Genomic DNA, 19,752 nt, shown 5'->3' on the forward strand with positions numbered 1-19,752 from the left:
TTACCCCCCCCCCCCCCCCCCCATAAGCATAGTATTGCTTATGGTTTCTAGGAATAAAAGTTTATGAACTATAACTTGGTCTTACTAATGGGATTGTGCTCAACTAGATGTATGCAAGTGAGGCCAATGTAATGGAATGGAAATCTTCCTTAAAACTATGCTAATTTTCAATGAAAATCTTCTTTCTCCAACATGATCCAAAAGCAAACAAGAACATATGGAACTCAGACAAATCAAACAAGAGATGATATGTTCCCAAACCTGTCTTTCAAGAACAAGAAGTATAATAAGCACTGCAACAAGGATGCAAAGCGATGCCAATATATAAATGATCACATTAGATGCATGAAATTATATGAATAACATACATGTCTAAACCTGAAGTCGACCATGATAAAAGCAACTTTCTGGATTTAATTATGTAATCTCATTGCATACTATTGTATTTCGGTGTCGGGTTTGTTTACAACTCCATAAAACCACCAAAAGTATCGACCAAAAAATATGGAAATCAAAATTTCCTGCTACCTGCTATTGCAACTCAGAGATCATCAAGCTGCAGCAGCCATCCGCAGAATGCACCCGAGATTTCCACCTAAAAATTAGTTTTTCTTACTTACAAGAAAACTTTCGACGATTTTCCTTCGAAGTTATTAAAAAGAATACCTGCACGATGTAATTTACCATACTGAAAGACCAATTTAGAACATAAAGTTCAGATGATTGCACTCGGCCATCGATATTATGTTTCCAATTCATCATGTCGTCCTAAGAGCGTGGTGATTCTTAACAATCATTATGAAGGATTTGAAATTGAGCTTTTATTTCCATGGAGAATAAAACTAAAGAACAAAAGAAAGCATAGAAAAACTAAGCTCGAAGGATTTATTTCATAATATACCTCCCTTATATACAAAACCCACTTTCTGAAGTACTCCATATTCAAACTTTTCATAAATACAGCTAATTCAAATGTCCCTTTAATCAAACACATCCCATTACAACAATCCTAAACCACAAGTTATAATACAAATAAAAGAATCTCACTCCTAACCAACGAAACACGGTTATTTATGAAAGAAATCTCAGGACTAGGCCAATAACCAAAATGCAAATTGAAAATAAGGCATATGCAACCCTTTTGATCCATGAGAACAAAAGCATAAAGTAGCAAGCCAATTAAGCTACTTACATGTAAGCCTCACTCCAACCTCGTCCCAGGAAGGAACACTCTGATGAGTTCTTTGGCAGTTACTCTCTTCCTACAGGATGGGCATTTGCTCTGGACGGCTATTGCAGCCCTGATACATGATTTGCAGAAAATATGACCACACCTTGTTGACGTTTCTTCTACTAACGGACCCATGCATATTGGACAACTGAATTTGGGCTCCTTCGGTGGAGCAGGCTTCTCTTTCTGCCAATAAGACAGAAATCCCAAGTTGGCTAAAGATTAAGCACTAGAGAAATGATCCCATTTTCAACACTCTAATTATTATTATTTTTATTATAAGATTTAAGAAAAAGAAGGCTGTATTATAAACAAAAGAAATAGGACAGCCTAAAGAACAAGGATGAGAAAGTCCCTGCCAAACAATTAGAGGATGAGCAATAGTGCACAAAAATATGAGTAACAACAAAAGATTAAATTGTCCCAGTACCATAAAGCTATTGCTGCCTTCCAAATTGATCAATAAAACAGAATTTAGAGTTTGTTGATTTGACACGTCTCTCTTACGCTTGATGCGGTTATTATTTGACACCCGGCTCCACTCTTCTGCAACAATTAGAGGATGAGCATCACAACAAGTGGTGTGGGGGGGGGGGGGGACTTGAAAAGATATCTGGATGGACACACCCGTCCATAGATGATACAACCATAAATACAAATAATAGAGAAGCTAGCTAAAGGTCACAACAGCTTATTAACTAAACTGCTATGAAGGTACGTATTGAAAATGATGTCATGCCGCATAAAGTCATGTCATATCAAAAGGAGTATGCAATGGCGGAATTATGGTGGCTTACTAATAGAAAATCAAGACAAGCAATAGTAGACCGTGGTTACAAATCACCAAGCTAAAAATAAAAACTATCATGATCATTAGCTGGGCATTGGTAATTTGATGTAATGGTGTATTTTGGAAGGATGAATGAGAATCGAATATAAATCTCTCTTCTATTCATTTCTCTTGCTTGCATGCTCTAGCCAGGAGTGCAAGGTATTCCAAAAATCAGTGATAGGATGGATCTAACTAGTAATCGATGCTAATTTTTAGAAGAAATCTCAATAATGAACAGGTTTTTATGCCCTCACATATTCTTGCTCCTGAGTATTTAATGTTTCGAGATGTCTAAGTCCTTAAATAGTCTAAATTAAGATCATTGTATTGCAGATATGTTTGAGAATATGAATCACCAAATCTAAAGGCTGTTTTAATTGCTGCTTCTGGGAACATCAATCCCAATGAACTACTTTCCTAATTATTATACTAATGTTCAATATTCTAATACATCAAATTTCTAAGCTACCTTTCATATTGATAATGAACATGCAGCACACTACATACCTTGAGAATTTATAAAAACTAAGTAAAGAATAAAATGAAAATAAATAAAATTGTATTGAAGGGAGAAAACTTTAAAATAGACAGATTTCTTCACCAATTAATAAAGGAGAAAAAGTAGAGCAAAAAAACTAACTATAGTCCTCCACCAGCTGAAATAACTATACCTGCATCCACATCAACTATAATCTTCCTAGCATTCCGTCTGGATTTATTTTTAGCCTGACAGATAATCAATCGAATTCATGAAATACAGATCAGAGTCGATCAATGGAACAATAATATAATATGGCTAGAAGCATCATAAGTATTAAACAATAAAGTGAAGCCAGAAGAAGCATACTTCAGCAAATGCTGTGGCGGATGATTCAATAACATCATCATCAATGGCCTCAACATCAATCATTGCAGGTTGTACGGACTGTTGTTGATTAACTTGTGCTTCCTGAAACACCAATTGAGATGCCTCCCCTTGATCTCGGTTCTCGGTTGGTGGCATGATGTTGAGGTCCAAGTCCAATGATTTCCTACGATGATAACCTCTTGTGGTATGTCCTCCCCTCATTGCCTGAGTACTCATCAATTTTGGAGCTCCTCAACAGCCTGCTATGCATGCCCTCAATATATTGAAAATCTTAATAAGAGCCCGACTTATGTCAGATAAAGTGAACAGAGGAAATTTTGAGATAGAAACTGATAGCTTCCAACAAAGCCAATACCACAACACCCACCATTCAAATACAAGATCATTAACAAGAAAACACTAAAAAAAACATCGGTTATCATTCACTAACATGGCACACAAATCAAAAACTTGGAATAACTATTGATCACACTTACTCCCAACAACCAGCCCATAGATGTGAAGTCCATGCAATAACCACCAGGAGATTCACAGAGGGCAAAATACACAATAAACAAATCCTTGTAAGTTTGTAACTCAGAAACCAAGACAACGAAAAAATCTTCACCAATCAACAAAAACGCTTTACTCCAAACATTCTCTAATGTGGCAGCAAACCTCCTAATCAATTCTAACACCCCGATTCAAATACATCATGCCCTCGGATCAATCATAAGATTTATAATAAACCACAAAATTCAAACCGATCGTCAAAATCTCTTTCTAAACTCCACCAGATAGTTTTTCCGAACTACACAAACATACACGATCCTAAACCAAATCATCAAGTCTTCAAACCCACATGGATCAAAGCATTCACAAAAACAAATTAAATAGAAAAAAAAAACACAATAAATTAAAATACCAGAAAAAAAATCCGTCCAATTTCAAGATGATATACCTCAAATAAGCGATTGATGAAGATATAAGGCGAGAGATTATAAGATATATATTGAAATCCGTTGGCGGTAGATAGATAAACTAGATTAGATTAGATGGATGAGTTTGGGTGTGGATGATCAGTTTTAGGGTTCTAAGGGTTGAGAGATGGAAGGAAAAATCAAAGGGAAAGCAAAACAGCCATTATAAAGGGGATTGGGGAATGGAGAATGGGGAACTTTCAGGGTTCTTGCGAGACTGAGGGACTCTGCGAAGGAGAGCCCCGAGGCCGAAACACGCCACGTCTTCTTCTGAAGACCAATCGTTGGTTTACACGTGTAAGTTTAATTCGCACGTGCCTAAGTCACCAACTCCGTTTAGCTTTTGAAAATCTGAAAACCCCTTCCAATCATTGGACGGATCATTTTCCGGCGAATATAGTTTGTGGTTTTTGTTCTGAGAAATTTTATTTAAATTATTTTTATTTTGAATTTATATTTAATTGTTATTAAATAATATTTATATTTCGAATCTCAATTCAATCATTAGGTGGTTAACTAAAGTTTTTCAAGATATACGTCGACAGTGATAACGTCAATTTAAAACAAATTTATCGTGTAAGGCATAGAGATGTACACATGGTTTAAAATACATTTCTCATCTCAACCATGTATTTTTTATTCCTTGTCAAATTTCTTATTTAATTTTGAAAGAACGAGACATATATGAGAAAATTGTTTTCAAAATGTAGATTTTGCTCCATCAAAGACAACGATGGTGATTATAATACCAGCCCGTTTAGCTAACAAAGACGATTTTCTCCTACTCCTTCCCCTATTTGTTGCCCTATTGGGGACGAATCCACACGAGTCCTATTATGTTGAGCAAATAGGCATTTCTTTGTCATAGAACTACAAACCTTCAATTTAAAATAAAAATGTTTTGAAATACTTAGCAAAATAATATCACTTACAATTGTAATTTTCTAAAATTATAGTAACTAAATAAGAACACATTACAACATTAAATAAGAACACATTACATTACAACATTAAATAAGAACACATAACACCAAAATCACAGTACAGTTATTAAAATGAAGAATAGATATCCAACAGATGAATCTCGAAATAAGAAAAAATTGTAAACCCCAAACAACACAATCAAATTTTGTCTTTGCTTACAACTTTGGCCACAGACAAACACTTTCAATCAGATGGCATTGAAGGAGGTGAGCTGCAGCCAGATCCATGAAATAATCTACATTATTCTCACATGTTCATGCAATCTAAGTAATCTCACGTGGAAAATGCAAAGAACAATATCATTTGCTTGGCCATGGAAAACAACAGCATTTCTGAAAATTTTGAGGAAGAACAGAAGAATGTAAGACATTTGCATTATCAAATCTCAGTAATCTCACGTGGTTGGCTGAGAAATGGAAGAGAGTTCTTCAATTACCTTCTGATTTTGTTCATTATTTTGGTTATCTGGGATGTTACTGTTCTGTGGCAGCGTCGGCGTCCTTGCTCCCTGGTCTTGTCTCTCTTCCCGCACCTTGGTGAAAATAGCTGTGTAGTTGTCTGGCGGTGTGGCGTCCCTGTCGTTCCATTCACCAAATTTTGGAACCGCAACTTCTTTGTCCTTTGGTTAGTTTGCAACCATTTCAGTTCCGTATCGATTATGAACAAAGAAAGATAGCTATGTCAATTTGAACATTAATTCATCTAGTTCTAGTTCTAGTTCAGACATATGCTCTAATAGCCCAAGTCCACCGCTAGAACATATTGTCATTTTTCCTCAAAGTTTCTAGAACGCATCTAGTAGGGAGAGGTTTCCACACTCTTATAAAAAAATGTTTCACCCTCCCCAACCAACCAACCAACGTGGGATCTCACCTACACTATCAACCAAAATGTTCAAGATTTTAAATCCTCACTTCTACGTGCTTGAGATAGCTCTAATGTATGAACCATATATGATCATTACCTACCATTGACCTAAAAGATGCACCACAAATATAAGTCTTTGAATAAGAATCAATATCATCCATATCCATATTTACCAACTGATCCCAAAAGAACAGACGGCAACTTTGACAATTTCAGCAAAAACAAGAAGGTTTCCATTCCTTCACAAGTTTGGAAAATTGCTCATTTCTTTGAAAAAGTGGGGGGCACTCAAAAGAATTCCATCCATAATTAGTGCCTAAGGCTAGAGATGAAATGCATAACGTTAATCCAAACAGATTTTCCTTTGCCTTCATGGGATCTACGCTATCTAGCAATTTGAACCAAAATGTCAAAACAGCTATTATAAAGAGTCCAATCATAAAACAACAAATGTGAAATGAAAACAAAAAAGGAAACAGAGATTTTTTAGTGTTTCCCTAAGTTATGGGCAATGTAAAAACTTAAACGCCATTGAGAAGATGGAGAATTGAGCTTGGTTTATAGGAATTTGTTAAGAATTCGACAAAAATCACATATTCAGAGACTAAACCTTTTCCATAAAGTTCAAAATATAAAGCAGAATTAGAAAGAATTAATGAACAGATGATTGTTTGAGAGAATACTTGAATGTCCCTATACTCAAAAAGGGAGCTCAATAAAATAAAATAAAGCCCCACATGTATTCTAAATAAGCTCGCTCAACTTGTTTATCATCTGTACAAGGATATTGTTTTATATGGAAGGATGTATGCATCTTTCTTATAATGATTAAGTAGAATGGCAAAAGTAGTATTAATTTAATTCTGAGTGTGAATCAGATGTTCGTGATTGAACCTTTCTACAAGAAAAAGTGGCACCCACCACTAGCATATGAACAAACAGAAGCAAAAAGCATTGAAAACTAGCAATAATTTCGTCCGTATGAAAACGATGAAAGTGAAAACCATTTTTAAATCGCTCAGACTAAATAACATCTAGAAAGCTTTTGAACAGTTCTCCAAATTGATTCAATCCTCAAAAACTATTCGGTTCCAATAACCGTTTCTCGATTTCCATCGCCATTCAACAGAGCCTGAAATTTGATTTAGATCTCTCACATCATTTTAGGGCAAATGAAATGAGAAAACGCAACTCGTTTAGTTCCAGTCGGAAAGCAGATTTTGAATTCTCATTCTCTGTTTTCACACTAACCAGGATATTTTCCAAGCAGCCAAACAGAACATAACAAAGAAAACGCACACTGAAACATTCAAATAAACAAAAGAAGAGAAATGGAAGCTTACAGCCATGGTGGTTTATCCACCGGAGTCAGACGCGCGCGGCGGCGGGAACTACTTCGAAATGGGAAAAAACTGCCGGACTGCGAGCAGACTCGAGTTCCGACGAGAAATCACGGCGAAGAGGATCACCGGAATCCGAGAAAGAAGAGGAGAATACGGAAGCGATGAGTCTAGAGAGAGAAAGAGAGAGAGAATTGGCTTCGTGATGAAGGAACCTCCATTGTTAATAATAAAGCAGAAAATGAAAAAAAGACCAGAGCAGCAGCAACTGTAGAAGTCTTCGTCTCCTCTACCCTCTCCCACAGAGATTACACGTGGCTCAAAATCTCTATCCCTCTAAAATTTCCTATTTATTTTTAGGAAAATCATTCACCAAAATGTTCTTAGCAGGAATCGAACCATAGATCAACCCGATTATAGATATCTCTATTTATCTCAAACCTGTCAAAACCGGAAGGAAATTCTCAATTAGGACGGAGAATGTGGAGGTATGAGTTAATTATGAGACTAGTATTTCACTGTGACACTCATATGTTGCACAAAATAGCTCGCTTAGGCCATAGTGCCCAACAGTAGTAAAAAGTTGACAACATGTCTTTCGTTTAGGTACATTAAGGCAAGGTCAAGTTGGATACTTGATCCAGTGTGGAGGCAAGTCGGATAGAGTTGCAAACGATCGAGCATACACGAACGGGTATTGTGTGTAACTAAACCAACTTACAGAGTCTGTAATGAATGAAATGACCTCGTTTTACGCCTCTCGAGTGTCCTCTTCCTCGAATAAACTAATACCCATTTTTTGCTTTTTCTTTTTCTTTCTCCCCATCACACTTTACTTCTCCCAATTCCTTTTCATTGTGAGCAAAAAAAAATGATGCCCACTTCAAATTCAAGACCTAAAGCCAAAACCCACTAATCCTTTTCACCAAATACTCCAAAAGTAAGACATGGGCTTTCTCCACAAGGCGCTTTCCTCTTCCCACTTGGGCTAAATTGTGCAGATCCGCGCCCTTTCATCTCCCTCCTTTTCTGGGTGTAAGCTCCTTTACTAATTTACTTCCAATTACTTCACTTCTTACAACAAGTTCGAGTTTCTTTCAGCTGTTTTTCTCCTCCCTTCTGAATTTTTGAGCTCGAAGGGAAGAACAAGCTCGGTCAGTTTGAATTAGATAGCAAAAATGGATTATGGGTTTTCAATAGATTGTCATTATGTTCATCTTCATAGGAAATGAATCTGGGGTTTGGAAAGTTGTTTTCATTTGCTCTTTATTAGATCGAAAATCGAACACCCTTTGAGGGATTTAGGGTTTTTTTTCTTCTTCTTTTTTTGTGGATCTAGCGAAGATGATTCAGTTATTGTTCTTGGTTCTTTTTGCTGAGGGAGTGGTAGCATTTCTGTTGCTGGTAAAGATTGGGCTACTCAGAGAGTTTGTGATTAAGAGTTTAGATCAGCTGAAAACGGGGAAGGGTCCAGCAACTGTTAGAACAATTGCTGCTACTATGTCTGTCATTCTCTTGTCCAGTCTTATGAACATTGTTAAGATCCAGAACAAAGGTGCAAAGCTTGGGACGATGTCGCCCATGGATCAGGTTCTTTGGAGGACACAATTGCTTGAGGCTTCTCTCATTGGTATGTTTCTCAGTTCATTGGCTGTTTAGACTTGTTTGCTTTGGTTCATATGTTTGGTTTATTGTCTCTGTGTTCTTGTTTTTAAGTCAGTTTTCCATTGCCTGGCCTGCTACATACTTATGGTTTGAAGATAAACAGCTTTCTTTTAAGTCAGTTTTCATTGTTGTCTGTTGAATTCTGATATGGCTGCGAGGTAGAACATCTAGAAATCATTCAAACTCGACCCAAATTTGAATGTCTAGAGTAAGCTTAGTATTGAGTCAAACAAATATGCTAAGAACCTTCCAAAATCGATCCAAATGTTCTCTCTTTTACATCCAACATTGTAGAACACATTCTGGCTGCCTCCTCGCAAATAGAGTGTGAGATCCCACATCGGTTGGAGAGAAGAACGAAACATTCCTTTTTAAGGGTGTTGAAACCTCTCCCTAGTGGACATGTTTTAAAACCTTGAGGGAAAACCCAGAAGGAAAAGTCCAAAGAGGACACTATTTGCTAGCGGTGGGTTTGGACGGTTATAAATGGTATTAGAGCTAGACATTGGGCGGTGTGCTAACGAGGATGCTGGGCCTTCAAGTGGGTGGATTGTGAGATCCCATATCGGTTAGAGAAGGGAACGAAACATTCCTTTTAAGGGTGTGGAAACCTCTTCCCAGTGGACGTATTTTAAAACGTTGAGGGGTAGCCATAAGAGAAAGTCCAAAGAGGACGATATCTATCTAGTTGTGATGGACTTGGGCTATTACATACAGTCGTCCCGAACCATAGATCTAAGGCTTTATTGGTACTATTTCAACATCCTTCGACCATCTTTTCGAGATGTTGATACCATCTTCCTGCTCGAACCTAATCCCTCCAAGATCTTATGGAACAACCAAGAATGTATAAAAATTAGGACCCTCCTAGATACAACCTTCTACAATTTCTTTCATCATCCGTTAACGGTTAGTTTCAGTTTCGATCTTGTGTCTAATAAATTGAAAGTTGTCATAATATTATTACAGGTTTTACCTTATTCCTCGGGTTCATAATCGATCGCATGCACCATTACTTTCAAAAGCTTATTGGATTACGAGAGAACATCGGAACATCAAAAGAGGAAGTAGAAAAGTTAGAAAAGGAGAAGAGAGAGCTAGCAGAAAAAGAGGAGAAATGTTCAAAGCAAATAAAGGAACTGAGAGAACAAATATCAAGTTTATCAGAAAAAATGAAGAAACTAAAGAAGGAATGTGAAGAAAAAGATAAGAGGATTGAAACTGCAGATGCCCATGTTACTTCTCTCCAGAAACAAGCTGCAGATCTCCTTCTCGAGTACGACCGCCTGCTCGAAGACAACCAAAATCTTCAAAATCAAACGTTAGGAGGGTATAAGAAGTGAGGAATTTTGCAGGATAATCTGTCACTTAAATGGAACAGATTATGAGTTTCATTGATTGGAGAGTGATTAAATGGGAGCTGGGAGATTCTATTGATTACTGTCATTGTTCAAAGGTACCTTTTGCGAGTCTAAGAACATCAATTTCCCCATCTTTTTCAATGTCTTCTTAAATGGAAATTCCTACTTTTACTCCCATTGAATTACCTCTCTTCAACACAATCAGTAATACAATTCAAATGAGCATAAAAATTCAGAGGATTTTCAAATTACTCGACCCTCGTCCGTTCCATAGACACCGAGGATTGTGGGTCGTGTAAAGTGAAGTTAGATATCTAAATCTTATTATCGTCCAGTCATCTGATCGCTCGTTCAAAACTCTGAATTTTGTGTTTCATAAAGTTCCATTTCAAGAAAAAAAAATCCGAATTATGAATAAAGTTCGACAGAAACATTTCATTATAACACCGAAAATGGATATCTAAACCCCTTGAAGCCATCATAAAATTTCAAAAGATTACTCAGATGTGGTCGTGGGTTGAGATTGAGAATCTTTACAAAAACAAGCTTACAGACGGTGTATTCTCTATGAATTTAGTAGAAATAAAAGCACCTGCACTCTCAAAAACCGTCTAAACATAGAACAACATGCGTTGGGGGGTTCAAGAAAGATCAGGATTTTTTTGTGATAAATGTGAACAGACAAATACAACTGAATGCCATAAATGAAGTTAATTCTCCTTTATATATATTCCATCCCTTTCGAGTTCTTAAGCTGGCAATTGGAGCTTTCGGTTGTTCTTCCAACTGCAGATATCAGATGTGCAATAGGAATATTTTGAGTTATCGTAACATGACTAAGAAAACAAATCAAGGAATGTTTTGAGCAAAAGATCTATGTCACCTCTGGAAATAATAGTAGAAGAAGTCTGCATAAAGTAGCGTCTGCACGAGCCCAGAAATCCAAGCTGCAATTTCACAAAGTGTGTTAGGAAGTTAGCCAAGGTCTCTGTGAACATGTCACACCATATCGACAGCTTTTCATAATATATCCATGAACTAAAGGCTATGATCCACGCAAATTTTTTGACAAACAAAAAAAGCCCAACTTGGTATTCAACTACAATATTCATCATGACCAACTAAAACATGTTGCGACATGTCAGGCTCATCAAACCAAAACTGATTTTATTTCTATTTTAGCATAATGGATAGCAAGAAGTCAAGGAAAATTATTATTCAACTGCTTGAAAGCTAAGTTAACAAGTAAAACAAAAATGAGTATGGTGTAGAATTTGGAGGAAGAAAATTCTGAATTGTGGTCAAAAGTCAAATCAAACTATGGTTAAAATAACAAAAAATTTCCTTTTTTCCCTTAATTTTCAGTATCAGGAACCTCTATTCGAAGTTTCAAAGAAACAAAATTCCAGTTAAGTTAAACTGAATGCCAAATGTAGTTAAACGGGTAGCTGCATCAGTTTCAGATTGACTTGGATCTGCATTTTCTCTAATTATAAGTGCAGAAGAAAACCCATACTTTGGAAAATGTTATGAAATTTCAAGAGGAAAACAAAACACAATTCAGTATGAAAACAAACACCCAAGCAGTGTCATATTAAACAATGCCATCCGCAAGGTTCAACAGAATATTGTCCCCAAAAATTGAACTAAACGCTACATCAACGCTTGAATCAGGATTAGCTTGGGGAGGGGGGAAGAAAGAGCTGACTTACTTATCCAGTGGACAAAGTGAGGCTCTGTGAAGTATCGGTAGACCCAGTTGATAATGTATAAAGCTCGGTATGCACTGCATCAAGAAAAGTTAGGATTCAGTAAGGATTTTTGTTCATAAGGTTCTGAGGTTGACATAACAGAGTCAGAGAAGTTGATAATAGATGATCTAATAGAGACTATTACATGTTCATGAAAGAGTAAGAAGCTTTTCACAAGGTAGTCTTCTCTGTTAGGCTCCAATGTAACCCAAATTGAACAAACCCATCACACAGGCAAAAGAATATAGTTTTATCCATTTTGCAAATATAGATGGATTCTTGTTCAATTGAGAATCAATCAACACCTTTAGAAACTATCAACTTAGACAGTGCACAGCTTAATTTTTCCACAAACTCTGGTGTATAGTTTATCATACAAATAGGAGTATAGAAGCCTTCATAAATTCCTTGATTAGAGAACTAGATCATTTCCAAACAATGATATCTTACAACTTTCTATTTTTCCAATTGCTTGATGTTCAACGGCACACTATCTAAAATATTCAAGTTTCTATGCCCAAAAATGGGGAAAAAATATGAAATTACTAATTCGTGAGATTGGACTCACAATAGATGTTAGACTTATTGAGATGCCGACATTCAGGCACACTGTAATGATTCTAGACAAGAGGTACACATATAAAAACAGGAAAATAGCCAACATAAGAACAGATGGAAACTAAGCAGTGGATTCAAGAACTATCACATCAATGGTACTAATTAAATGCTATTGGTGGTCAAATCATACCCAAGAAGAAACACATATTGGCCAGTCAAATTGTCAATATTCTTTGTTCGTTGTAGAAGTACGAGCTGGGGGAGGATGGCAACAGCTTCCAGGTACAAAGAAAATGTCCACATGACCTGTGCCATTTATTGAGTTCAATATAGGAAAGAAATGCAACAATTCCTTAATCAAAAGTTCAAAAATAGACATACACATGATGACTATGACTTGCTTTCTTTTGCATTTTTTCTTAGTTTCAATGAAAATCAAATCAGAAGAAATAGCTAACCTCCTTGAAAGTAAGCTTTTCATTGATAAGTAGAGCCAAGACAACGCAAGGTAAGATTAGGAAAATATGGCGGAAAGTATCTTGGTTCTTGTCATACGACCGACGAACGATCTTGTGACGTCTAATATACCAAACAATCGAATATGAACTCCCCAAGAATATTAACTTCATGACCGTATTATATAGAGATATGAAGTCGGTAAAGATATCCAAGTAGCGGGTTGTAAAAACAATTGCATAAAGCTCTTGAGTCTTCAAAGAAACGCCTGCATCAAGTGAATCATATTAATTACATCGAAGAAATTGCAGCCAAAAAACCTGCCCAATGAAGAGCATATAAAATAATACATGTTAAAGACCATGTCTCGAAACCCGAAAGGAACAAATGGCCTCTAATACATTGAGATTTCAATATCCTTAACAAATCTGACAAAATGCTAACACAACAGAAATTCCACATTGTTTGTTTGGTCCAAACCTTCATTGCCTTTACCTATCAGCAGTGTATGATTAATGTGTTATGACTATAATCACTTACGCAAAAACTTCACTTTTGCAAATTTTAGGTCATTCTCACACGTTTCTACTCCAGAACGAACAATGCAATGCATCAAAGTGGAACAAATCTTTTCAAAAACATAAATCCAAAATACTCAAAACATCCAATCCACGAGCTCCAATGCGTACAAATACAATGATACAAAAAACAACGAAGACAAAACAAAAATCGGTCTCAAGGCCACGATTTCAAAAGATAACACGGTAAGACTAAAATTCCATCAGAAAAATGGCGCGAGGGGCGTAAAATCCATACCGGCACAAGATTTGATGGTGTGGATCTTGAGGAGCAAGACGAGAACGCTAGCCAGGTGAGTCATATCACCCGCTAATCGAAAGATATTCATCTTTTTGGATTAGATCTCGTCTGATGAAGCGAATAGGAAGCCGATCTCAAAATCTGAGCTCTGAATAGAATCCTTCTGGGCTGAGATTGATGAAACCGCAACCTCAGAAGTCGGAAAAAATGGAGCAGAGAAGCTTCCCGATTGCCGTTTTCGGTTGTTACCCCCTTTCCCCACGACGCATCGAGTTGGTTCTTATCTATCTTTTTACCGCAAAATTAACATTACTGTATGCGGTGGATTCGGAAAATGGCGTTTATATATATACACTTTTGAAAAATAGCTTTCAAATTTGTATTTTTGTCTTTTTTTTTTGCAAAAATAGCTTTGTGAAATTACAAGGGTAAAAATTTGTTATAGATATCTACCAGGCAAGCACGCATCCTCGTCGATCTCCACCTCTTATTTCAATCCATATTCTCGTAAAATTACCAATTTTTTTTTACTCCGAGAAAGCAACAATTTTTCAAAGAATTCATGAATCAGGTTCCAATTTATTTTTTCCCATTTATATATATATATATATATTAAAATGATATAATTTTATTTTTTAATATAATTCTCGTCCCCGACCCATTTAACTAATGAAAAAAAAACAAATCAAACAGAAGAGGGTGACACCGGAATTAAGTAGTAAAGTTATTTTTCAATATACCTATTTTTTTAAAAAAAAAATTGCATAATTATTCAGAAAAATTTATATTTATTACCATTATACCCTTAAACTTGGTCACTTGAGAATTTTGTTTATTATTCCAAACATACAAATTTTTATTTTATTTTATTAGATAATCCCTTATAATTTCTTGAAAATTAGAATTAACACGTCATTATTTTTAGATTAACGACAAATATAAATTAATATGCATCCCAAATTTAATTTGAAATAAAAGTTGACCAATCTTAAATTATAAATAGTATTTGACTCTTAACCATAATTAGATTCAGTTTAGTCAACTTGGGTTAAATTCAAAGTTCAAAGGAGTGGGTCCAAAGCAAACAAAGCCCAAGCCCAAATACATGGGCCCAATAATAAAGCCCAATTGAAATTTTTATGGGATTCCAATTGGCCCAGGAATTTAATAAATATCACCCGGAAATAAAAAAAGAATTATTTACTTTTCCCTTACCGGATTCCAATTGGCCGAGGACTTTAATGCCCCAACGACTCAATTCAATGTGCGCGTGATACTGTTCAATTCTTAGCCTTACCCATCCCACCGTACACGTGTCAAAGCCATTGCCCACTTATTTTTTTACATTTATTTATATTTATTGGAATAAAATATATAGTCATCAACTCACGATTTTAAAATACCCTCTCCAACCGACGTGAGAGCTCATAATCCACCTCTAAGCCTAACGTCCTCGCTGGCACACCGTCCGACGTAGCTTGCATTTTCATTGGAAGTGTTCAAATGAGGAACTTACTGACGTAGTCTGAATGTACCACTCATTTTTCGGAATAATAATAAAAAGAAAAAAAAAATGGGGCCAACAAAATTAAATTAAAATTTGTGGGAATAATAATCATGGAAAGTAACCTTGAAGGGAGAATGGAATTTGAAGCATTAATAAATATATTCGGAAATAAAATATTATTTAATTGTCTTATTATCGGATTCCAATTGGCCAAAGAATTTAATGCCTCAACGGCTCAATTCAATGAGGGCGTGATACTATTCAATTCTTGATCCCACCGTACACGTGTCAATGCATCGCCCACAATTGTTATTTACATTTTTAGTGAAAAATCAAATATTATTTAGAATAATAATATTTCGTGTCTTATCCACGTAAATATACTCAAATTTGTGGGAATAATTATAAAAATATTTTAAAAGAACAAACCTTTTTAAAATATATTGCAATAAAATAAGAAAAAAGAGAAAAACCAAACCTACCGATAATAAATAAAAGACACTAAAGTTGACCGTCTATACTATATTTTAATACGCCAAATAATTATATATTAATTAAATTTAATTCAAAATTTTCAAAATATAAATGAATGTATATTTTTATTGAAAATATAACTTAATTTAATAGCTAAATTATTATTATTATTTTATTGATTAAAAATTAAAATCTATGTCCACACACCTAAAATACTATATTTTAAAAGAAAAAAAAAAACAACCAAAGACTTTAAATTGACTTAGAGAATATTTACCCGGGTGGTGGTGGTAAAAGATAAATAAACATGTTTTTACATGAATTTTTTACTTCGATTTTTTTTTTGTGGAATGGTAAAAAAAAAAAAAAAAAAAATGCAACCCGCAAGTAAAAGCGTTCTGTCATTGTCCCCTTGAAAGCGGAGAAAATTAAAATTAAAAGAGGATAAGTTATTATTTTTTAGCGTCCTTAAATTATAAATATTTACACTTTTTTTCCATAATTTTTTTAATTTTATATATTTATTTTCGCACTTTATATTAAATGTTTATTATTTAATTGATTTTTATCGCTGTTAATATTAATTAGAAAAAACATAGACTATAACGTTTAAATTTATAATTAAAGTTAACACAAAGGATGAAAAGTAAATATTAAATGTAATGGTAAAAATGTAAAATCTTAAGATGTATTAGCTAAATATGAAATAAACTTAAAATTTAAAGATAAAAAGGTTAATATTTTAAAATTTAAGGACTAAATTGAAAAAAAAGTGGAAAATTATAGTCAAAAGTCACATACTAAAAATGTATTTTTACCGAAAATAAAAAGAGAACTTAGGCGCTGGGTTGCGAGTTACTTGGTTAGTGGGCACTTTTTCTCCTTCTTCTTCGTCTATAGCCCCCATTATCTAGCTCCCTAATCCAACATCCAGCGGCTGAACTGGGTCGCTCTTCAATCGCATCTTTTTCGATCGCAGTCAAGAACAATTTGCCGCTGGCACTCTTCTTTTTCTCTAGCAACCATGGACGATTCCGCCAAAAACAAGTAAAATCATCGCCCTCAACCTTCTGCTCTTTCTGTTTGTTTCTGTGATTGATTTTGTTTTCTGGGGCTTTCTTTTGCGATTTGCTGTAATGCGTTTTTTCTGGAAGATCTAGTACTTCTTGTTGATTTCTTATTTGGAGGAAGCTGCTTTGGGTTTTTGTTTCAGATTGGTGTGGGGAGTTTTGGGAGTTTGTTGTCGGATTGAGTTGTTTCTTTGATTTACCATGATTTTCTTGCTCTGTAATCGGTAATTTGTGGTTGAAATGGGAATGATGGTGCGGCTGTTAGATCTAATTTAAGTAGTGGCCATTGCATTACTGTTTTCTTTTGTGTTTGTGTGTATGTGTGTGTGTGTTTGACGGCTTGTTTTGTCATCAATGTACTGGGACATCCAGAGCTAATGACTCGCTATGTTGTTTTTAGTGTTCTTGCGGTTTTGTCCTCTTTCGGATCCCAATTGTTTAATCATTTCCTTGTCAGATAAATGGTTGTTGTTTTGTTCATTTGTTGAGAAAATCCTCCCCTTACTCCTCAAGAAGCGTGGTTTAGTGTGCTAATAGATTGAACCAAATTGTTTCCCATTTCTCTTTTGGTATAAGTGCTGCATCTTCGTAATCGTACATTCTTGTTGCTTTAATGTGTAATTTTTCAGTGATTCTTGGAATTGGGATGGAGATGGATATACCATCCAGAAGGATACCGATTTAGGTGAGTAGTTTCTGGTTTGTTTTGTTTTTTATGCATTATGTAATCTTGTTGGTGTTATGCTTGCTCATTCTTGTTATCTCTTTTGTTGTCATTGTCATGAACTTATATCAGAATGCCTTTGGGACGGGGTGTCTGAAAATGACGATCTTTCATATGTGTTCGATGAAACAACTCCAGTTAAAGCTTGCGGGGACTTGGCATACCATGTCACGCATAATGGTAAGGACATTACACCCTTCTCTAATCCCTCAGTTACCTCCAAGGAAATCGTTTTTTCTGACGTTTACACTTATATTCAGATGACAGGAACAAGAAATCAGAAGAATCCAGGGAAACTCATTCACAAGCGAAGAGACGTCGGATGTTACAGTTTACGGCACAAGATATAGAAACTTCACTCTGCTGTGAAGATTTGTCTTCTAGATTTCTAAAATCACATGTAAGTCATATGCAATTCTTGCTTCTCTTGATAAGCAAGTGTACATTATGACCAAAGGATTCAGAAAGACTTGTGTCGAACGCGTTAATTTTTCAAGTTATATGTTATTGCGTCCTATGTATTTGCCAATTATTTTGCTGCATGGAGCTAAATGTCGATCTTTAATATTCGGCAGACAAGGTTTAATGACGAACAACACTGATAGGAGTTTACTTTGTCTTTTTAAATAGCTTAACGAATGTAAATATCTATGTTCCGAAGCAGGCTTCTCATGTGTCTTTTCTGTAAAGTACGACCGTGACACCATGCAACCAAACTATATAATTTGTGTGAAATTTGTAACGTTGTTTTGTTCTATTTTCAGAATAAGGATGTTTCTAGTCCTGCTGCTGTCCCTGATGTTCCATACGAGATTCCCGAGTGCTCTGGACTCTCAGGTTTGTCTCGAGCAAGATACTACTTAATGTAAAAATCGTATATCAATGTATTTGTTTGCCTCTTGGTTTGTCTGATCTCTATATATTTGCCTTAGCTAATGTGCCGACTTCTTGTCTTGAGAATTTGGATCACTCACCTGAAGGTTGGATTGCTGATTGCCTTAATGATGCTGATATGCATTGCAGCCCTGAGGATTTGTATGTGCCTTGTGTGCATCCATTTTTTTTAATTATTAGTTTCAATTATATGAATTCCTTATAATGTGGAACTCAGGAACTTTGCTGGGACTTCGGACAATCAAATCGATGTATCAGGTAAAGTAAAATGTTGTTAAGGTTTGTGTTCGTTTATATATCGTTATGAAAGATGACTGTGGTTAATTTGAACTTGTAGAGTTTTGTAATGTTGCACCTGAGTTCAAATCTAACGCAGTCCAACATCATCCTACTCGAGTTCCTCGGAACATAATATTTAAAGGTTCTATTCTGCTCTTGACCTTTTGAAGGTTTCTTTACAATGTTGATATACCGTGTTCATTGCTTTACGTTCCCACATTGCCTATACGTGCAGGTCGAAAGTCGTATATTAGAACTCCGACTAAGTTAGCTTCTTCAGTTGCCTACCCATTTGCCTTCATCAAACCCTGTGGATTCCATGGAGATGTCACCTTGAAGGACATAAACCAGCGGATCCGCACGCCTCCACCTTCAAAACTGAAGCATCAACCTGAAGACCCATCTCAATCATACCCAACATCAGCCTTCTCCGGTAAGCCCGTCGTCGGTAAAACCAAGATTCATACTGAAGGTGGAAAGGGCAGCATTACAATCATGAGGACCAGAGGTTGAACGAACCATGTATAACAATTCTCACTATCCAAACGTTCCTTTTGCTGCCCCTCGGTCATCCTTGAGGGACTTGTAAAATGTCATGGCCATGTAGTAAGCAGTACAGAAGCTGATTAATGTTCATTTTTGGTATAGAGAAAGAGAGAGGGAGAGATGTGTAGGAACATTAGGGTTGCCCATGGAATCCCTAATCATATAACTTCATTAAAATGTTTATGCCTCCAAGCGAACTCTTGTAGGTCCAAGTCCGAGTTCAAGTTCGAGTTCGATACCCATAAGGTTCGTGTCATTTGGAAAACAACACTCCTTATCGTCATGTTTATTCTTAATGCCTTGTGGAACTCTGCTGTAATCAAAATCTTTTGGTGGAAAGCTTGAAAACTGCAGTCAGCTTTTTTATTTTTCCTGCTTTTGTGTTTGGTTGACCGTGGAAATATGAGAATCAAGTAGGATCTTATTGTCTCACAGGCTTACAGCCTTACAGGCTCTTGGTTAAAGAGAAAATAGGTGAAAAGATGTGCTTGAGAAGCCTTGCTCTCTGAGCTTGTCTTCTTGACTCTTCTTTCTATGCTTCATAAAGAAGTTTGGACACTGTTTCAA

General features: G+C 35.8%; 4 protein-coding genes and 1 long non-coding RNA gene across 9 annotated transcripts; 2 read left to right on the forward strand and 3 right to left on the reverse strand.

The window, feature by feature from the left end:
• Positions 1-391: 391 nt before the first annotated feature.
• On the reverse strand, positions 392-4,148 carry LOC111437286 (E3 ubiquitin-protein ligase RNF4-like). 5 transcript variants are annotated; one of them, XM_023075181.1, is made up of 6 exons: positions 3,872-4,148; positions 2,911-3,173; positions 2,735-2,789; positions 1,662-1,777; positions 1,193-1,417; positions 392-666 (listed from the first exon to the last, which is right to left on the reverse strand). In XM_023075181.1, exons 2-5 carry the CDS (start codon positions 3,145-3,147, stop codon positions 1,202-1,204), a joined length of 624 nt encoding a protein of 207 aa, XP_022930949.1. In that variant the 5' UTR covers positions 3,148-3,173; positions 3,872-4,148; the 3' UTR covers positions 392-666; positions 1,193-1,201. The 5 variants fall into 5 exon arrangements, with proteins under 5 accessions (XP_022930949.1, XP_022930948.1, XP_022930946.1 ...); XM_023075180.1 differs by having other exon boundaries at positions 2,911-3,201; positions 3,872-4,135; XM_023075178.1 differs by having other exon boundaries at positions 2,911-3,184; positions 3,872-4,134.
• A 757-nt stretch (positions 4,149-4,905) lies between these two features.
• LOC111437287 lies at positions 4,906-7,410 on the reverse strand. The gene is made up of 3 exons (XR_002709424.1): positions 7,085-7,410; positions 5,311-5,493; positions 4,906-5,206 (listed from the first exon to the last, which is right to left on the reverse strand). It is a non-coding gene; the product is annotated as an uncharacterized LOC111437287 (long non-coding RNA).
• A 588-nt stretch (positions 7,411-7,998) lies between these two features.
• On the forward strand, positions 7,999-10,289 carry LOC111437285. Its single transcript, XM_023075176.1, has 2 exons — positions 7,999-8,711; positions 9,716-10,289. The coding sequence occupies exons 1-2, from the start codon at positions 8,426-8,428 to the stop codon at positions 10,087-10,089; spliced, it is 660 nt and encodes a 219-aa protein (XP_022930944.1). The 5' UTR covers positions 7,999-8,425; the 3' UTR covers positions 10,090-10,289.
• A 271-nt stretch (positions 10,290-10,560) lies between these two features.
• On the reverse strand, positions 10,561-14,021 carry LOC111437475 (ER lumen protein-retaining receptor). Its single transcript, XM_023075471.1, has 6 exons — positions 13,689-14,021; positions 12,875-13,140; positions 12,607-12,722; positions 11,820-11,893; positions 10,991-11,054; positions 10,561-10,893 (listed from the first exon to the last, which is right to left on the reverse strand). Exons 1-6 carry the CDS (start codon positions 13,777-13,779, stop codon positions 10,857-10,859), a joined length of 648 nt encoding a protein of 215 aa, XP_022931239.1. The 5' UTR covers positions 13,780-14,021; the 3' UTR covers positions 10,561-10,856.
• A 2,492-nt stretch (positions 14,022-16,513) lies between these two features.
• On the forward strand, positions 16,514-19,551 carry LOC111437252 (protein XRI1-like). The gene is made up of 9 exons (XM_023075127.1): positions 16,514-16,719; positions 17,372-17,427; positions 17,539-17,646; positions 17,727-17,866; positions 18,231-18,303; positions 18,399-18,501; positions 18,578-18,618; positions 18,698-18,781; positions 18,875-19,551. The coding sequence occupies exons 1-9, from the start codon at positions 16,697-16,699 to the stop codon at positions 19,150-19,152; spliced, it is 906 nt and encodes a 301-aa protein (XP_022930895.1). The 5' UTR covers positions 16,514-16,696; the 3' UTR covers positions 19,153-19,551.
• Positions 19,552-19,752: the final 201 nt, after the last annotated feature.

Source organism: Cucurbita moschata, unplaced genomic scaffold, assembly GCF_002738365.1.
Source record: "Cucurbita moschata cultivar Rifu unplaced genomic scaffold, Cmos_1.0 Cmo_Scf00063, whole genome shotgun sequence".
NCBI lineage: Eukaryota > Viridiplantae > Streptophyta > Magnoliopsida > Cucurbitales > Cucurbitaceae > Cucurbita > Cucurbita moschata.

Coding starts and splice junctions, on each gene's coding strand:
- LOC111437286 (XM_023075181.1), bottom strand. CDS start 3,147: ATGAGTACTCAGGCAATGAGGGGAGGACATACCACAAGAGGTTATCAT. Junction 1,778..2,734: donor TATAGTTGATGTGGATGCAG/GTATAGTTATTT, acceptor TAATTGTTGCAG/AAGAGTGGAGCCGGGTGTCA. Junction 1,418..1,661: donor AAGGCAGCAATAGCTTTATG/GTACTGGGACAA, acceptor TCTTATTGGCAG/AAAGAGAAGCCTGCTCCACC.
- LOC111437285 (XM_023075176.1), top strand. CDS start 8,426: ATGATTCAGTTATTGTTCTTGGTTCTTTTTGCTGAGGGAGTGGTAGCA. Junction 8,712..9,715: donor GCTTGAGGCTTCTCTCATTG/GTATGTTTCTCA, acceptor ATATTATTACAG/GTTTTACCTTATTCCTCGGG.
- LOC111437475 (XM_023075471.1), bottom strand. CDS start 13,779: ATGAATATCTTTCGATTAGCGGGTGATATGACTCACCTGGCTAGCGTT. Junction 12,723..12,874: donor AAAAGCTTACTTTCAAGGAG/GTTAGCTATTTC, acceptor TAAATGGCACAG/GTCATGTGGACATTTTCTTT. Junction 11,055..11,819: donor TCACTTTGTCCACTGGATAA/GTAAGTCAGCTC, acceptor GTGAAATTGCAG/CTTGGATTTCTGGGCTCGTG.
- LOC111437252 (XM_023075127.1), top strand. CDS start 16,697: ATGGACGATTCCGCCAAAAACAA. Junction 17,647..17,726: donor ATACCATGTCACGCATAATG/GTAAGGACATTA, acceptor ACTTATATTCAG/ATGACAGGAACAAGAAATCA. Junction 18,502..18,577: donor CATTGCAGCCCTGAGGATTT/GTATGTGCCTTG, acceptor TGTGGAACTCAG/GAACTTTGCTGGGACTTCGG.